The sequence below is a fragment of the Euprymna scolopes genome, chromosome 15 (assembly GCF_053919585.1).
Source record: "Euprymna scolopes isolate OS-2025 chromosome 15, ASM5391958v1, whole genome shotgun sequence".
Lineage (NCBI taxonomy): Eukaryota > Metazoa > Mollusca > Cephalopoda > Sepiida > Sepiolidae > Euprymna > Euprymna scolopes.
In genome coordinates, this window is record NC_136496.1 from 5,139,641 (window position 1) to 5,157,125 (window position 17,485).

Here is a 17,485-nt window from a genome sequence, read left to right on the forward strand (position 1 = left end):
GTTTAAACCTTCTTTCTCCAAATTACGTTTGCATGATAGTTCAACTATCAACTAAACTCCAGCCTCTGTCCCATTGCCGAAACATAGCATCCTTGTGCCTGTTTTACAAGTATTTCAATGGCAAGTGCTCTGATGAACTCTGAGCCCTAGTACCCCCTCAACGACAATACCCTCAACAAACCTGACAAGCAGCAAAATCCCACCCCATACACTGTAGAGATCCCTAGATGTCGTAAAGCCTTCTACTTGAATAACTTTTTCCCGTGGACTGCTGCACTTTGGAATTCCCTCCCGGGCCTCTGCTTCTCTGACTGTACTGACATGCAGAAGTTCAAGTGTAATGTGAGCAGACATCTCGCTGCCCAACTCCATAAATATTATTCCTGTAAATATGGTCCCAAATAGTAGCCCCTCACGACTAAGTGGCTTTGTGACTTATTTGGGGTGAAACGATTAAAAAAAAAGTTATTACTAGATATTATTAGGTTGTTTTTTTTTTTTTTGTTTTTTTACATAGGCATCACCACATTATCAAGGCCAAGAGGCCACTCAAGGATAAGGGTTAAAGAGTGTACAGTAGAAATTGGACAATATAGTAATCATTAGTAATGAAAATTTGGTAAATTTGATAACTTATATGGAACGGCTCATCAAGAACTTATTTACGTTAGACTTGAACACAACCATATTGTAGTCAGCCGGAAAGCAGGAAAACGGAAAACAATTCCACAGGCGTGCAGTTCTAAGAAAAAAGCTTTGTTCATGGAATCTACGATTAGGTTTAGGCACAGATAAAGAGTGGGGGGAATTATTGATAGTGTTTACAGCTAGACGATTGTTTCTTGTGATTCTTGTGGTTGGTGCAAAAGTAATGTTTTTTTTTATGTGAAGTTGAACATCAAAAAAGCGACATATTTGCACCAACCTAATATTAAGATTAAACCCTCTTTTTTCTCATATTAGATTTCCTTTCTTTGCTTATAATATTAAAATTTTCTATTTTTATTACTATACTGAATACATGATTATTATCAAAACAAATTTGAAACACGTTTATTCAGGCTTGTTTTCTCCTATCCAGAATGCAAAGCAAAATGAATTTTGTATGGAATTTTTTTTTCTTCTTTTTTTTTTAAAGAACGTTAAAATGATGTCGGTTAAGAGAAAGAAGAGAAGAGTGCAACTGAGATATATGAGAGACAAATTCCCCAGGTCTTTCAATTCCGGTTAGTAGCAGAGTTTCTGTGGAATGGTAGCTCACCTTTATCTTATCCAAAAGTTTTAAGTTCTCATCATTTGATTTTGTTAAACGTGTTTGCAAAGCCGTCTTCTCGCTCTGCACTGCTGTTACTTGTTCAGTGAGTGCGGTCAGCTGTTCGTCGGGCACCGATGATGGCACTGCCTCAGCGTTGCCTTCAGCCTTCTGCAATGACAGGAGGAGTCCAAGGTGTAGGAGAGAGCTAGCGCAATTTAGGGGGACGGGCAAAAAGAGGAACAATTCAACTAGATAGAGGAGGTGGAAGGGGACAGAGTGGTGGTGGTGGTGTTTGGAGTGAGGGACATTCAACAAATCAAGCAAGGAGTAAGTGTAGAGAGGAGGAGAAGAAAGAAAGTCTACAGGCTCACAATACAAGAAACAAAGGGGGAGCTTGTGGGTGGGTGTTTGAGGGTCATCATTCGACATGCAAAGCAAGTACAAAAACATTTAATACAACAAATTTACAAGGTTATTTTCTTTTTTGTCCAGAAATTATCCTATTAAATACTATATTAATTATATTAATATAATTATATTAAGAAAACAAAAAGAAAAATCTGTATAATATACATATTCGTGATGAAACAAAAATATATATATTACAAAAATTTATGTAGATAGATCAAGTAGTTTTATTTTTAGAAAGAAAATCAATTGTAAGCAATTAATGGGAATTCGTAGGCATAAATCTTGCAAGTTTTTAATTATTGAATTATCTCCCTTTGTTTTGTTTTTTTAGATTGTTTTCAAAATGGCAGATTTGTTTCATTTTTTAAAAATAAAATTGGATTTCATTTTTTAAAAATAAAGCTACTTCATCAATTTGTGAGTTTTTGGAATATGATATTTTTGTTTAGTTGCAGGTACATACATTATATATTGCTTTTTTTTTTATTTTGCTTTTTAGTATAGGGAGAATTCTGGACAAGCACCATGTTTTATCATCATCTTGGTTCCCTGCTGAACAAAAGTCCTTATTTTATTTATTTATTTTTTAAAAATAATTTTTGACAAACCAGTCACATTTCATCCATCTTTTTTGAAGAGAAACATCTTCACAAAAGGTTAGCTGCCCTGCATATTCATAAAATTGCATTTAACAGTGTGACCCAAATTTGGGAGCATTGGATCAAGTGGAGTAACTCCTTAATAGTCATTACTCCCAAATTCCCTCTGACCGGAAGTTGTACTTGTAAGGACCAAATAAATTATGTTCTTTGTACAACATAAAACTGTCAAACAAATTTCCATAAAGTTAAAAAAAAAAAAAATCTTTAAACATAAAAATTTACAAAATTGATTGGAATCAGCATCAAAATATCAAACAATGCAACTTGAGTTTCCCTCCAGATTTTTACAACTGAGACATCAAACAAGACTGGCAAAAGAGTATTGAGAATGGTGGTGACCATGTAGAAAAATAAATTCTGGCGCACAAAAAGTCGCTTGTCCCGTTTCCATAGCTCTTTAACACTTGGTTTTTAGTTAAAAAATAGAAGTCCTTAATTTTGATACAATTTTTATAATTTAAAAGTGTGGCGATACAATCAATGCATGATAACAACCCTGTCCATCATCGAACTAAATTTGGTTGAACGATTTGAAAATACCTCGAAGAATCGAAAATGGATTTGTTCAACTTACTTTAGATTCCAGTATTTTCTCTAATTCTTCTTTTTCTGATCGAGCTGTGCGGATTTGTTCATCTTTATCTGCCACGGTCCGTCGCAGTTCAGTCACCTCGGCTGACAGTTGCTGGATACTGGACTGAAGATGGGCCGTCTCTGTTGGATAGTTCTCTTTATTCTCATCTCCCTCAGGCAACTCATTCAGACTGATGCGAGTCGTTTGCGCTGTTAACAAATCGTGTCTCTATAAAACAAAATTATGCAAATGAAAATCCATTGTTATAAACACAAAATTTTAGCATTTAACATTTGAAATCAAAAACAATTTTCTTTGTGTGTGTTTCTAACAGCAAAGTTTGTGTCCAGCATTCTTGACATGTGCAAATCAGGACACAAACTTCCAATCTGGACACACCTCTGCTGCAAAGAAAATGGGCTCCCTTTATTGTGCTAGAAAATTACACACACCAGAGAGTATTCTATATCTACAAAGCCATGATTCACAGATGTATGAAGTATCGTTGTCACATGTGAATTGGTCCATCTACGAATAGTCTCTCATACATTTGAAACTTGTTTTTCTTCAGATTACGTGCGTTGTGTTAAATAGATTTTAATTTGAAATGGTTCCTCATTAGATGTTATTTTATATATAAAATTTTTTTTATTGCATCCTGTTTTTGCCTTCAAATTGAACAATTATAACTGATCTTTCATTCTTGATGTGCTGATTAAACATCTTGAAAGGAAAATGCATTTGTTTTCTTTGTTTCTGTACTGTTAAGTTATTCTTGTTTTATCTTTCTTTCCTAAATAAAATATTTTTAAAAAATAAAATAAAACCATTTTTTTTTATTACATCATGTTTAGATGTTCAAACTCATCATTTGCCCAATTTAAATATAAATAGATAAAAACAGAGTGAAAGAGAAAGAATAATGATAAATATAAAACAGGATATACAGACTTTCCTCAGTCAAATCACACAAATACTTGACTTCAAAATGTTGAACAACCTTATTCTCCCCCCCTCATTGACTTAATTCATACAATCTGACATTTGTTTTGCAATGCTCTGATTTGTTTTGTGGATTTTATCTGTTGAAATTGTTTTATAAAGCAATTAATATAAATATCATTAGAGTAGTCTTTACATTGCATTAAAAATATATGAAAAGAAAAGCTAAATAATAAAAAGACAAACGGAATAAAAGACAAACGGAATAAAAGACAAACGGAATAAAAGACAAACGGAATAAAAGACAAACGGAATAAAAGACAAACGGAATAAAAGACAAACGGAATAAAAGACAAACGGAATAAAAGACAAACGGAATAAAAGACAAACGGAATAAAAGACAAACGAAAAAATAAAATTTGGGAAAAAATAAAATTTGGGAAAAAATAAAATTTGGGAAAAAATAAAACTTGGGAAAATATAAAACTTGGGAAAATATAAAACTTGGGAAAATATAAAACTTGGGAAAATATAAAACTTGGGAAAATATAAAACTTGGGAAAATATAAAACTTGGGAAAATATAAAACTTGGGAAAAAATAAAACTTGGGAAAAAATAAAACTTGGGAAAAAATAAAACTTGGGAAAAAATAAAACTTGGGAAAAAATAAAACTTGGGAAAAAATAAAACTTGGGAAAAAATAAAACTTGGGAAAAAATAAAACTTGGGAAAAAATAAAATTTGGGAAAAAATAAAATTTGGGAAAAAATAAAATTGGAAAGAAAACAATCAAGAAAGAAAAAAATCAGGAAAGAAAAAAAATCAGGAAAGAAAAAAAATCAGGAAAGAAAAAAATCAGGAAAGAAAAAAATCAGGAAAGAAAAAAATCAGGAAAGAAAAAAATCAGGAAAGAAAAAAATCAGGAAAGAAAAAAATCAGGAAAGAAAAAAATCAGGAAAGAAAAAAATCAGGAAAGAAAAAAATCAGGAAAGAAAAAAATCAGGAAAGAAAAAAATCAGGAAAGAAAAAAATCATGAAAGAAAAAAATCATGAAAGAAAAAAATCAAGAAAGAAAAAAATCAAGAAAGAAAAAATCAAGAAAGAAAAAAATCAAGAAAGAAAAAAATCAGGAAAGAAAAAAATCAGGAAAGAACAAAATCAGGAAAGAAAAAAATCAGGAAAGAAAAAAAATCAGGAAAGAAAAAAATCAGGAAAGAAAAAAATCAAGAAAGAAAAAAATCAGGAAAGAAAAAAATCAAGAAAGAAAAAAATCAAGAAAGAAAAAAATCAAGAAAGAAAAAAATCAAGACAGAAAAAAAAATCAGGAAAGAAAAAAATCAAGAAAGAAAAAAATCAGGAAAGAAAAAAATCAAGAAAGAAAAAAATCAGGAAAGAAAAAAATCAGGAAAGAAAAAAATCAGGAAAGAAAAAAATCAGGAAAGAAAACAATCAGGAAAGAAAACAATCAGGAAAGAAAACAATCAGGAAAGAAAACAATCAGGAAAGAAAAAAATCAAGAAAGAAAAAAATCAAGAAAGAAAAAAATCAAGAAAGAAAAAAATCAGGAAAGAAAAAAATCAGGAAAGAAAAAAATCAGGAAAGAAAAAAATCAAGAAAGAAAACAATCAGGAAAGAAAAAAATCAGGAAATAAAAAAATCAGGAAAGAAAAAAATCAAGAAAGAAAAAAATCAAGAAAGAAAAAAATCAGGAAAGAAAAAAATCAAGAAAGAAAAAAATCAGGAAAGAAAAATATCAGGAAAGAAAAAAATCAGGAAAGAAAAAATCGTGACCAAGAAATCGTAAACAAAAAATTGAGAACAAAAAATTGTGAAAAGAAAATGAAAAAATATTAAATAAATTACGAAAAATAAAATATAAAAAAAAACGAAATTAAAAAAAAAGAAAGAAATTGTGTAAAAAAAAGAAATTGTGTAAAAAAAAGAAATTGTGTAAAAAAAAGAAATTGTGTAAAAAAAAGAAATTGTGTAAAAAGAGAAATTGTGTAAAAAGAGAAATTGTGTAAAAAGAGAAATTGTGTAAAAAGAGAAATTGTGTAAAAAGAGAAATTGTGTAAAAAGAGAAATTGTGTAAAAAAAAGAAATTGTGTAAAAAGAGAAATTGTGTAAAAAATTATGTAAAAAAGTAAAAAAAGAAATTGTGTAAAAAAAAATTATCTAAAAATAAAATTATCTAAAAAAAGAAATTGTGTAAAAAAAGAAATTGTGTAAAAAAAGAAATTGTGTAAAAAAAGAAATTGTGTAAAAAAAGAAATTGTGTAAAAAAAGAAATTGTGTAAAAAAAAGAAATTGTGTAAAAAAAAAAAATTGTGTAAAAAAAAAGAATTGTGTAAAAAAAAAGAAATTGTGTAAAAAAAAAAAATAAATTGTGTAAAAAAAAAAAAGAAATTGTGTAAAAAAAAAAGAAATTGTGTAAAAAAAAAGAAATTGTGTAAAAAAAAGAAATTGTGTAAAAAAAGAAATTGTGTAAAAAAAAAAGAAATTGTGTAAATAAAAAAGAAATTGTGTGAAGAAAAAAAGAAATTGTGTAAAGAAAAAAAGAAATTGTGTAAAGAAAAAAAGAAATTGTGTAAAGAAAAAAAGAAATTGTGTAAAGAAAAAAAGAAATTGTGTAAAAAAAAAAAGAAATTGTGTAAAAAAAAAAAAGAAATTGTGTAAAAAAAAAAAAGAAATTGTGTAAAAAAAAAAAAGAAATTGTGTAAAAAAAAAAAAAAAAAGCCATTATTTCAAGCTGGCAAACACTAAATATTTACCGTCTTCTGCAATTCATCTTCTTTGGCTTTTAATGATAATTCTAATTTTTCAACTTCTTGTTTCATTTGTAATAATTCTTCATCTTTTTTAGAATCGTTTTGTGAGCCGTATGAACCTGAATAAAAAAAAAATAAAAAAAAGACATTTTTACACAATTTATTTTCATTTAACAAATAACAAAAACATAAGAAATCTCTTGATAGGCAAAGAATTCATCCATTCCAAGAAAATTTTGCTTTTCCTTCAAATTTTGTAGACATAAAATGCTTGGATCATTCTACTGCTCCTGATGCAATTCTCTACTTATATACGAGTCAGATACGTCCTAAGAAGGAGTTCTGCTCCGATATCTTTCTTGGTCATGTAAATAAATAAAACAGCAATCGCAACAAGCAAACTGTCTTGTAGTTTCATTTATTGTGAACATTATAAATATCTTGATAGACTGAAACGACCGTATGGAAAATAAACAAAAAGTTGTTTCCTACACTCAAGGTGGTTCATATAATATAAAATATACTATTGAGCTATTTTAAAAAAACTTTGTTATAAAAATTTACACTTGAAATATAAATATAGTAGCTTTTTTGGCTATTAAAAAATGGACAAAAACTTATATTGATTTAAGAATGATTTACACCAAATTGATGGTTTAATATGGTTAAATTTGTGTTCATTTTTGCATTAAATTAGCTAATCCATATTAATCCCTAACTGTGCATCAAACAAATACCATAATACTTAGTTTGCTGCACCTTATAACAAAGGTAAGTTTTCAGATTTTTTTTTGTACAAACATTTAAAATTGTTGTAGACTCTTGAAAATTCAGTATGTTATTGTCGCGGGTGGATTATAGAGATTAGTCATATGGTCCTCTTAGCCAAGAAATGAGTATACAAAATTCGCCAGAATTATATTTACAATCAATGTACATTTACAGAATGGATACAAGTGCAATGTTACTGAAGATGTATACGCAAACATTACTTGCGTGTTTGCCTCAAATGTCTTTTGTGTCGGTGCAAAACAGGACAGTGGATTCGACACGTTTGCATTATGCCAGATCCAAGTGAGAAAAAGAAAAAACAATACGAACCGGATATGAAGTAAAAAGTGTCACCCCCCCCCCCTTGCAGTAATGAATGGCATTGCCAGAATTAAAGGGTAGTAATTATTTATAAATGACCTCCCTGATAAAATTGTTTTTGAGTTGGGTATATTTGCTGATGACACCACACTCTATAACAGGCACGAGGGGAAAACAAATGAACACATATCTAAGGAAATGGCAGAAACACTAGATGAAGACCTCTGATCTGTAGTGGAATGGGGATAAAATCGATGGTCACATTCAATGCTGCCAAGACTAAACTTGTTTCCTTCAATAATTACAAGAAACCTTCACTTCCACCAACAGCAATGGCCAAAAACACATTACCTGAAAGTACTTCCTCTAAACTCCTCGGCCTAACGTTCACAGGTAACATGAACTGGAATAGATACATTGAGAGCATTGCCAAGGCTGCTGCGAAGAAGGTAGGCTATCTCTAGCATGCTAGAAAGCTGCTTACGCCTGAAAGTATCCTATACCTCTATAAGGCCACTATTTGCCCATGTATGGAGTATTGTTGTCATATTTGGGCTGGTGCATCTGCTATTAGCCTCTGACTCTTGGACAGGGCTTAAAAGAGACTCGCCAACCTGATAGGTCCTGAACTGTCATCTAAGCTTCAGCCTCTATCCCATCAACGAAATGTCGCATCCCTCTGCCAGTTCTACAAATACTTTAATGGTGAATGCTCTGACGAACTACAAGCACTTGTACACCCTCGACGTAAATATCCCCGGCAAACCCAACAAGCAGCTAAATTCCACCCCTACACAGTAGAGATCCCTAGGTGTAAGAAAGTCTTCTACTCCAATAGTTTCTTCCCCAGAACTGTTAGACTTTAGAACTCCCTTCCTGGACTATACTTCCAACTGTACTGACAGCAGAAGTTCAAGTGTAATGTGAACAGACATCTTACTGCTTATCCCCCTTCATAATATCCCTGCAACATATGTCCCCGACAGTAGCCCCCAACTTCAAAGTGGCACTGTGCCTTGCTTGGGGTGAAAATGGAATAATAATAAAAAAAGTTAATACCAAATTTCAGCTATATACACACACACACACTAGCTTTGGGCCGGTGCATCCGCTACTAGTCTCTCGCTCCTTGACAGGGTTCAAAAGAGAGTCGCAAATCTGATAAGCCCTAAACTGGCATCTAAACTTCACCCTCTGTCCCATCGTCGAAACGTTGCATCCCTCTGCCTGTTCTACAAGTATTATAATGGTGAATGCTCTGAAGAACTGCAAGCACTTGTGCCCCCACGACGTGAACACCCTCGACAGACCCGACAAGCTGCAAATTCCCACCCCCACACTGTAGAGATCCCTAGATGTAAAAGATCTTTCTACTCCAGTAGTTTCTTCCCCAGAACTGCTAGACTTTGGAATTCCATTCCAGGTCACTGCTTCCCCAACTGTACTGACATGCATAAGTTCAAGTGCAACGTGAACCAACATCTCGCTGCCCTAATCCCTACATAGTACCCCAGTAGATGTTTCCCCTGATAGTAGCCCCCTACATCAAAGTGGCAATGTGCCTTGTTTGGGGTGAAAATGTAATAAAAAAAATTAAAAAAAAAAAGCTGGATGCCTGGCACTGCCTGGTTGTACAATACGCTTAAACATGATATTTTAATTTATGCAGATTGCATATGTATTGTTAGAGAATGAATCGTCTATGATTATTATATATTACTAAGAATACTAATAAGAATAACTCTTATCCCCGAGTGGCTTCCGGGCCTTGATGAGTGGTGACTACCATGTAAAAAAAAAAAAATACTTTGCCTGGTGAACTAATTTGAAAATAAAATGATAATGTCGTTCATCAAATTCCGTCTGCGTTTGTTTACAATATCACATCAGCTGATATTTGGGATTGACAATGCTAAAAATAGTCTTTCTTCTCTTATAGGTAAAAAGAATTTTTTATAAGGGAATATTTTACGTTACACCAGTGTAACCTTGGCCGGTGTAATGTAAAATATTCCCCTGTAAAAATTCTTTTTACCTATAAGAGAAGAAAGACTATTTTTAAGATTGGATTTTTTCGATTTTCAATACTTATTAAATTAATTTCTGTACAAAACATATCTAAGAACACTGCCAGACATATAAATTACCTTTTTGTGCTTTTAAAACTGCATTTTGGTCTTTAAGTTGTTGGATTTGTTGTTTCATTTCATCCATTTCATCTTTACGCGTCGTGTCTTTCGCTTTGAATTTCTTTAATTCTTTCTTCAACTCATTCAACTGAGTATCCTGCAGGAAAAGGTTTGACAAAAATAACATTTTTTTGCAGATGATAAAAAAGCAAAACACGCAAAAAAATAATTAAAATTAAAAAAAAATTTTTTTAACAAAGATTCAAACTTTAAGCAGCTTATTTAATATCATTTAACATGATACAAGGAGCTGCCAGTAAAGTAGAGATCACAAAAGCTCCTTCATGGACGTGGACTGAATATGAATGAAATTTAGAGGAAGCTTTCTCATCCGTAACAAACCCTCTAACAATATCTCAGGAGACTAGACTACAGCTGTGGACCAAACAGGGTTTGGCACAACGATTTTCGCTTGAAAATCAAATCGTATGGTATTGCTGGACGTATACTCAACATAATCAAATCGTATGGTATTGCTGGACGTATACTCAACATAATCAAATCGTTCTTAGATAAAAGAAGGATTCAGGTTGTCCTCAAAACAACATGAAATAAATGCGGGTGAGCCACAGGGATCAATCCTTAGACCTTTATTATTCCTGATATTCATAAATGACTTCCCTGATAAAATTTTCTTGGAGACGGGGATATTTGCTGACGACACCACACTCTATAACAGACACGAGGGTAAAACTGATGAACGCATATCTAAAGAAATTACTAAATTATGCTGCCAAAACTAAGCTTATTTCCTTTAATACTTACAAGAAACCTTCTCAACCACTGATTGCCATGGCAGATGATACACTGATATATATATATTTTTCATATAGAAATTTGTTTTTTTTCCTAATATTACGTTGTGATTTGGCTTTCAAGCGCACTTGATGCGTATTTTATTTTTATTCAAATTAAAACGTTTCTGTATGAACTCTCATCCTTGATGTTATTCTCGCATTGCCTACGCACAGTTTGAACATTTCAAAATACAACCGCTAGAAACAACGCGCGGCACTTTACAACATGGCAAGGAAGAAAAAGAAAGAAACAAAATAACACACTGAAGATGGAGTATACCTCTGAAATATATTTGTGATAAATTTCAAACAAATAAAATATTTTTATTTTTCTAATATTACGTTGTGATTTGGCTTTCAAGCGCACTTGATGCATATTTTATTTTATTGAATATTTATTGATTCAACTACTAGTAAGATCAACCCCAGAATTGTTTTTTTTTTTTAATATTTGCGAATTACATATGACTTTTAAGGTAATTAGGGAAAAACAAAAAAAGAAAATTCTATATTTATTTATTTGCGGACTGTTATGCTAATCTTCATAGTTGTTGTTGTTTCACCATGTCTCGGCCAACTCATGCTCTCGCCTTCTTCAGGTGATGCAGGGCCAATGGCGCAGTGGATAGAGGCATTGAGTTTCTATGGTTCCAGGTAAGCATTGTCTGAAGATAGCGGTTTCAATCCTACCCAAAGAAGAGGATTAGTTGGCCAAAACGTGATGAGACAACAGCAACTATGGAAGGCAGTAATTACTGGAGATACAGTTACAAGACTGAGCATTCCTATCCCGTTGCGGTTAGCCACCTGAAGAAGGCCAGAGGATGAGCTGGCTGAAACATGGTGAAATAACAACTATGAAGATGAGGATAACAGTCTATAAAAAAAAAAAAAATAAATACACAAATTACTCATCTCAAAAGATTCCAAAAAAAAATAAATAAATAAATACACAAATTACTCATCTCAAAAGATTCCAAAAAAAAATAAATAAATAAATACACAAATTACTCATCTCAAAAGATTCCAAAAAAAAAAAAAATAAATAAATAAATACACAAATTACTCATCTCAAAAGATTCCAAAAAAAAATAAATAAATAAATACACAAATTACTCATCTCAAAAGATTCCAAAAAAAAATAAATAAATAAATACACAAATTACTCATCTCAAAAGATTCCAAAAAAAAATAAATAAATAAATACACAAATTACTCATCTCAAAAGATTCCAAAAAAAAATAAATAAATAAATACACAAATTACTCATCTCAAAAGATTCCAAAAAAAAATAAATAAATAAATACACAAATTACTCATCTCAAAAGATTCCAAAAAAAAAAAAAATAAATAAATAAATACACAAATTACTCATCTCAAAAGATTCCAAAAAAAAAAATAAATAAATACACAAATTACTCATCTCAAAAGATTCCAAAAAAAAATAAATAAATACACAAATTACTCATCTCAAAAGATTCCAAAAAAATAAATAAATAAAAAAAATAAAAAATCTATAGCTAAATATTTCGATATTTAAAAAGAATTGGAATCGGTAATTGTATTGGAATCGGAAAATATTTGACTCCACTAATATCAATAAAACATACCAAATGAATCGCGTCACGAATGGTATAATGCGTTAGTGTGTGTGTGTAAACATGTTTTGTAACGCGAATAACAGACTTGCTGCAAATAATGTTTGATAGTGAGGGAGACGTTACGCAAAGTAAGTTGGGCACCCCAAGAAATATTTTTTGTTTGAAATAAAATAAGTATATCATTAAACATCCTGATCTACATCAATGACCTCCCTAAACACATACTTAAATCATTCGTTGACATCTATGCTGATGACACGACCATCTATGGCAACACATCAAAGGCTGTAAATGACGAAGTTCTATCTGATTCTCTCTCCTCTGATCTCGAGCGCGTGGTTCAGTGGGGGAAGATGTGGCTAGTTACCTTTAATGCATCCAAAACCAAACTCCTATCCTTACATCATCAACGCTCTGATCCCCAGCTGGAATCAATTGTGATGGATGGCTCTCGTCTGGGTGAGGCCCCGTGTTTTGACAAGCTTCTGGGTTTGACCTTTACTCCTGATCTGAAATGGAACACGTACATCAAGTCTGTTGCCAAGGTCGCTGGAAAGATGGTGGGATCCTTCTACCGCTCCAGAAGATATCTCACTACTGATGCAATTCTCTATCTATATAAAAGCCAAGTACGGCCAAGGATGGAATACTGCTGCCATATCTGGGCAGGAGCTGCCAAAAACAGCCTATCATGCCTTGACAGAGTACAAAATAGACTTCGTGGTTTAGTGGGGGATGCCCTTTTCTCTACCCTGCAACCTCTCTCCCACAGAAGAGACGTTGCAAGCCTATCCTTGTTTTATCGTTATTTTCATGGCAGGTGCTCGCCTGAACTCCAATCCCTGGTCCCCCCTCGCCAATCTTTCACGAAAAACACCCGTCTAGCTGAATCCACTGTGAAAAATTTCCCCCACTCTATATCTGTGCCTAAATCAAAACGCGGATTTCATGAACAAAGCTTCTTTCTTAGAACTGCACGCCTGTGGAACTCTGTTCCGTCTGCCTGCTTCCCTCCGGACTACAACTTGGATGTCTTCAAGTCTAATGTTAACAAATTCCTAATGAACCGCCCCCTTAAGTAAACACTTCATCAAATCTCCTCACTAACATAATGTACTTGCAATAACCCTTATCCCTGAGTGGCTTCCGGGCCTTGATAAGTGGTGATCTCTGTGTAAAAAAAAAAAAAAAAAAAAAAACATGGGTTCATAATGAAAGAAACCTACTTGAGAAATGTAATGTTCATAAATTGTCTAGAGATAGTTCTTTTGAGTGGACACTGGCTAGCCGGTATCTCATAGATACCTCGAATAGTCAGTCTTTGAATGGGAATGACTGGAATAGTAAATATATACTCCAGCCTATGGACAGGAAAGAGTAGTTAGATGAAAAAAGAAAATATAGAGGCAATTGTTTATTTTCGAAAACAAGTTTGTTCCCGTCACGTCTCTGTAAAGGACATCAAACAATACAAATGTTGATGTAAATAACTTACTTGTTCTCGTATTAATTCTTTGTATTGGATGACGATGTTGCTGTGTTCTTGAATGCTTGCCGATTTGCTTTTACCTCCTTTGTCGTCCGATACGGAAACGGATCGTAATACTTCATCTGCAGGTGGAGAGGAAAGAAACAAAGTAAAATATCACATTCATCAAAACAAATAAAAGATGTGTCCGTTTGAAACTAAAAAGGGAAAATCTATTCATCACGCGTCAGAATCAAATGCTTTGGTGCTTCTTTAGTATTAGTCACATGTGAAAATCGCATTTCAAGTAAAAAATGTTTCCATACACTTATGTAACTCGTTAATAATCAAAAACTGAAATAAAAACGGATAATTCTTGTCCAGAGTTCTCTATATTAAAAAATGAAAATAAGGAAAAACCTGTATGATGTATGTAGATACAAAAATATCATCTTCCAAAAATCACATAAATTGATCGAGTAGTTTTATTTTTAAATAAGAAAATCAAATTTCATGAATATGTGAGGAATGACTGCTTCGCCTGCCATTTTGAAAAAAAAAAAAATCTTAAAAAAAAAAAAGAGAGATAACTTAACAATTCCTGCTAACTAGATTTAAGTTGTAATGCCTACAAATTCCCATTAATCACTTAAAAATGATTTTCTTTATTAAAATAAACTACTTCACCAATTTATGTGATTTTTAGAATATGACATTTTCGTTTCTTCACAGGTATGTACATCAGAGATTTTTCTTTATTTTTCTTTTTATAATATAGGGGGAATTCCAGACAAGAACCAAACAGTTTTCTAGGTTTAATTTGTTAACTGTATTTGCCAAAATGACAGACTGCATTACCTCCCCCCCCCTTTTTTTTTTTTACTTCAATCGTACATCTATATATATGAAGGGCAAAATAGGTGTGAACATTTGTGTATGTCCATAAAAGGCTTTTGGGGTGGAGCTTCTTGCGTCGGTTAAATTCCGCAAGAAGTTTTCGCATACTTCCCAGATCGTAATATCTCAGATTCTTAAGTGGACACCGCCTATCTGCTTTTTTTTTTTTGATCGAGTTAAACAAAATTCACACCGCACCGTCGTTTTGGGTGTTTGTTTGGCTTTTTTGTATAAAGTGAAACTATTTGAATGTAAATGACAGCTCGACGACCTGTTACGTTGTTAGCGTAATGTGTATATGAATATGTTCCATAACAACGTACACGTTGAATAGTTGGGTTTATATTTTTTCTCCGTATATTTTATGTACGTGTTAATGCGTGTATCTATATACATCGTATCATTTAGTTGATCGTCTAGTGTGTATATTTTAACATTTATGCAACAGTTTTAACAGGAAACGATTGACATGGACGTATCGAAGCAGTTGCAGACAAACAATTCTTTTTAACAGATGTAAATAACACCACACATACCTGTAGATATCTCACTGCTGATGCTATTCTCTATCTATATAAGAGCCAGGTACGTCCAAGGATGGAATACTGTTGCCACATCTGGGCAGGAGCTGCTAGAAAGGGCTTGGCCTGCCTTGATAGAGTTCAAAATAGACTTCGTAGCCTCGTAGGAGATGTCCTATTCTCTTCCTTGCAACCTCTATCTCACAGAAGAGATGTTGCGAGTTTCTCTCTGATGTATCGTTATTTTCATGGAAAGTGTTCGACTGAGCTTCAATCTATGGTCCCCCCTCGCCAAACTTTCACAAGAAACACTCGTCTAGCTGTAAACACTATCAATAATTCCCCCCACTCTTTATCTGTGCCTAAACCTAAACGTAGATTCCATGAACAAAGCTTCTTTCTTAGAGCTGCACGCCTGTGGAATTGTCTTCCGTTTTCCTGCTTTCCAGCTGACTACAATATGGTTGTGTTCAAGTCTAACGTAAATAAGTTCTTGATGAACCGTTCCATATAAGTTATCAAATTTACCAAATTTTCATTACTAATGATTACTATATTGTCCAATTTCTACTGTACACTCTTTAACCCTTATCCTTGAGTGGCCTCTTGGCCTTGATATGTGGTGATGCCTATGTAAAAAAAAAAAATAAATAAATAAAAATACCTGGATTATTTACGAACATTTATTTTCATGATTTCAGCCGACATCTTCAAAGATTACGTTTTTACATCTTGGCTGCCCGAGATGACGCCGATCCCTGCGTCATGTAGAGACCAACTTCTCTCGAGTCATCCATTCTCTCTGATGTCCAGCTAACGACCGACTAGAATCTCCCCAAATCTACATCTCATTACGTGTCTCAGACCAACAGCCTAGGAAACCTCAATCCAGTTATTTGTTTATGCCAACCAAAATCATTTTTACGTCTATTTTCACATTCCTTTCGTAGCGATATTTTTTTTTCAGCTGTCAATCACTTTTTCCAATCTAATTTTTTATCTTTCTAATCATAATAATTGATCCTGCGACCCACTGTTGCTCGAATCAATTAATAATAATAATAATGTTTTGACCCTTGGCCCTGCTTGCCACAGTAAACACAGATACTACGCTATGATCACAGCCCAAAGGGTCATAACATAACAGGCCTGGTGGCCGGCACTGCACCAAAATGAGATTAGTCCTAAGTCAATGGAGGGGAAAAGCTTTCTATACTGAGAAAATTCAATTTTTAAGCAAATTGTGTCACATTTTGTTTCCGTGAGAAAACAAATACTGACAGAAAACGCCAAGCTTACCTGGCCCTCAGCCAATTTTAAAAGCAACGTTCATTTCTGCATGTGTGGTGACTCCTATGATTCTTAATTTAATTACCAACTCATTTCAATTCACTATCCTCTTTGGCCTAATGGTTAGCGAGGAAGATTAATTACCCTACGTTTTCGAGTTCGATCCCACCTCTCTCTATCTTTTTTTTTTTTTTCACGTCAATTCACTATCCTTTGGCCTAATGGTTAGCGTGGAAAACTAATTAATCACCTCTCTATCTTTTTTTTTCATTTTAACCACATGGAAGCCATTCTTAACATTGCTTTGTCCTTGTGCCAATATCCTCCATCCGGGCAACGCCGGGTACCCTCGCTAGTAATACAATAAAACTACAATTTATGATAAAATTGATTTTTACTTGTAATTAATCTTCTATTTGACCTTTTTTTTTTTAAATTTTACAGAGCATATTTATTTTTGCAGGACACTTCAGTCCATCAGAATGTTTTTATTGAAATGCGATTTTCAATTGTAACTAATACTAGAGAAGCACTAATATTTTAAAACATTTCTTTTAGTACTTTTCTAGAATTCCCCTATATTTAAAAACAAAAATAAAGAAAAATCTGTGAGGAAACGAAAATATCATATTCCAAAAATCACATAAATTGATCAGGTAGCATTATTTTTAAATAAGAAAATCATTTTCAAGCGATTAATGGGAATTCATAGGCATTACAACAAATCTAGTAAGTATGCATTATTTTGGAATTATTTTCCATGTTCGAGATATTTTTGGAAATGGCAGGTGAGACCGTCAGTCTTCGGATACTCATAAAATTTGATTTTCTTATTAAGATATAAAACTTCTTGACCAATTCATGTGATTTTTGGAATATGGTATTTTGGTTTCATCACGATTATGTAGATCATACAGTTTTTTTATTTGTTTTTTAATATAGGTGAAATTATGGACAAGAACCTTTTTTCTTCATTTTTATTCAAACATCATTAAGGGAATATGTTTAACGTTACAG

The 17,485-nt window shown here is 32.7% G+C and overlaps 1 protein-coding gene and 1 long non-coding RNA gene across 6 annotated transcripts in view; one reads left to right on the plus strand and one right to left on the minus strand.

The window, feature by feature from the left end:
- The window catches only part of LOC145293705 (uncharacterized), an 89,399-nt gene that overhangs the window by 20,855 nt on the left and 51,059 nt on the right, over nt 1–17,485 (plus strand). The window lies entirely within an intron of this gene.
- Nucleotides 1–17,485, minus strand: part of LOC145293702 (general vesicular transport factor p115-like) — a 129,882-nt gene that overhangs the window by 11,520 nt on the left and 100,877 nt on the right. For 3 of the 5 annotated variants that reach the window (XM_080140130.1, XM_080140131.1, XM_080140134.1), the window contains 5 exons: nt 13,788–13,903; nt 9,853–9,991; nt 6,617–6,732; nt 2,903–3,130; nt 1,262–1,423 (listed from right to left, as the gene is read on the minus strand). In XM_080140130.1, the coding sequence (XP_079996256.1) occupies nt 1,262–1,423; nt 2,903–3,130; nt 6,617–6,732; nt 9,853–9,991; nt 13,788–13,903 (761 nt within the window). The remainder of the gene's footprint in view (nt 1–1,261; nt 1,424–2,902; nt 3,131–6,616; nt 6,733–9,852; nt 9,992–13,787; nt 13,904–17,485) is intronic. The other 2 variants (XM_080140133.1, XM_080140132.1) reach the window with 1 other exon arrangement.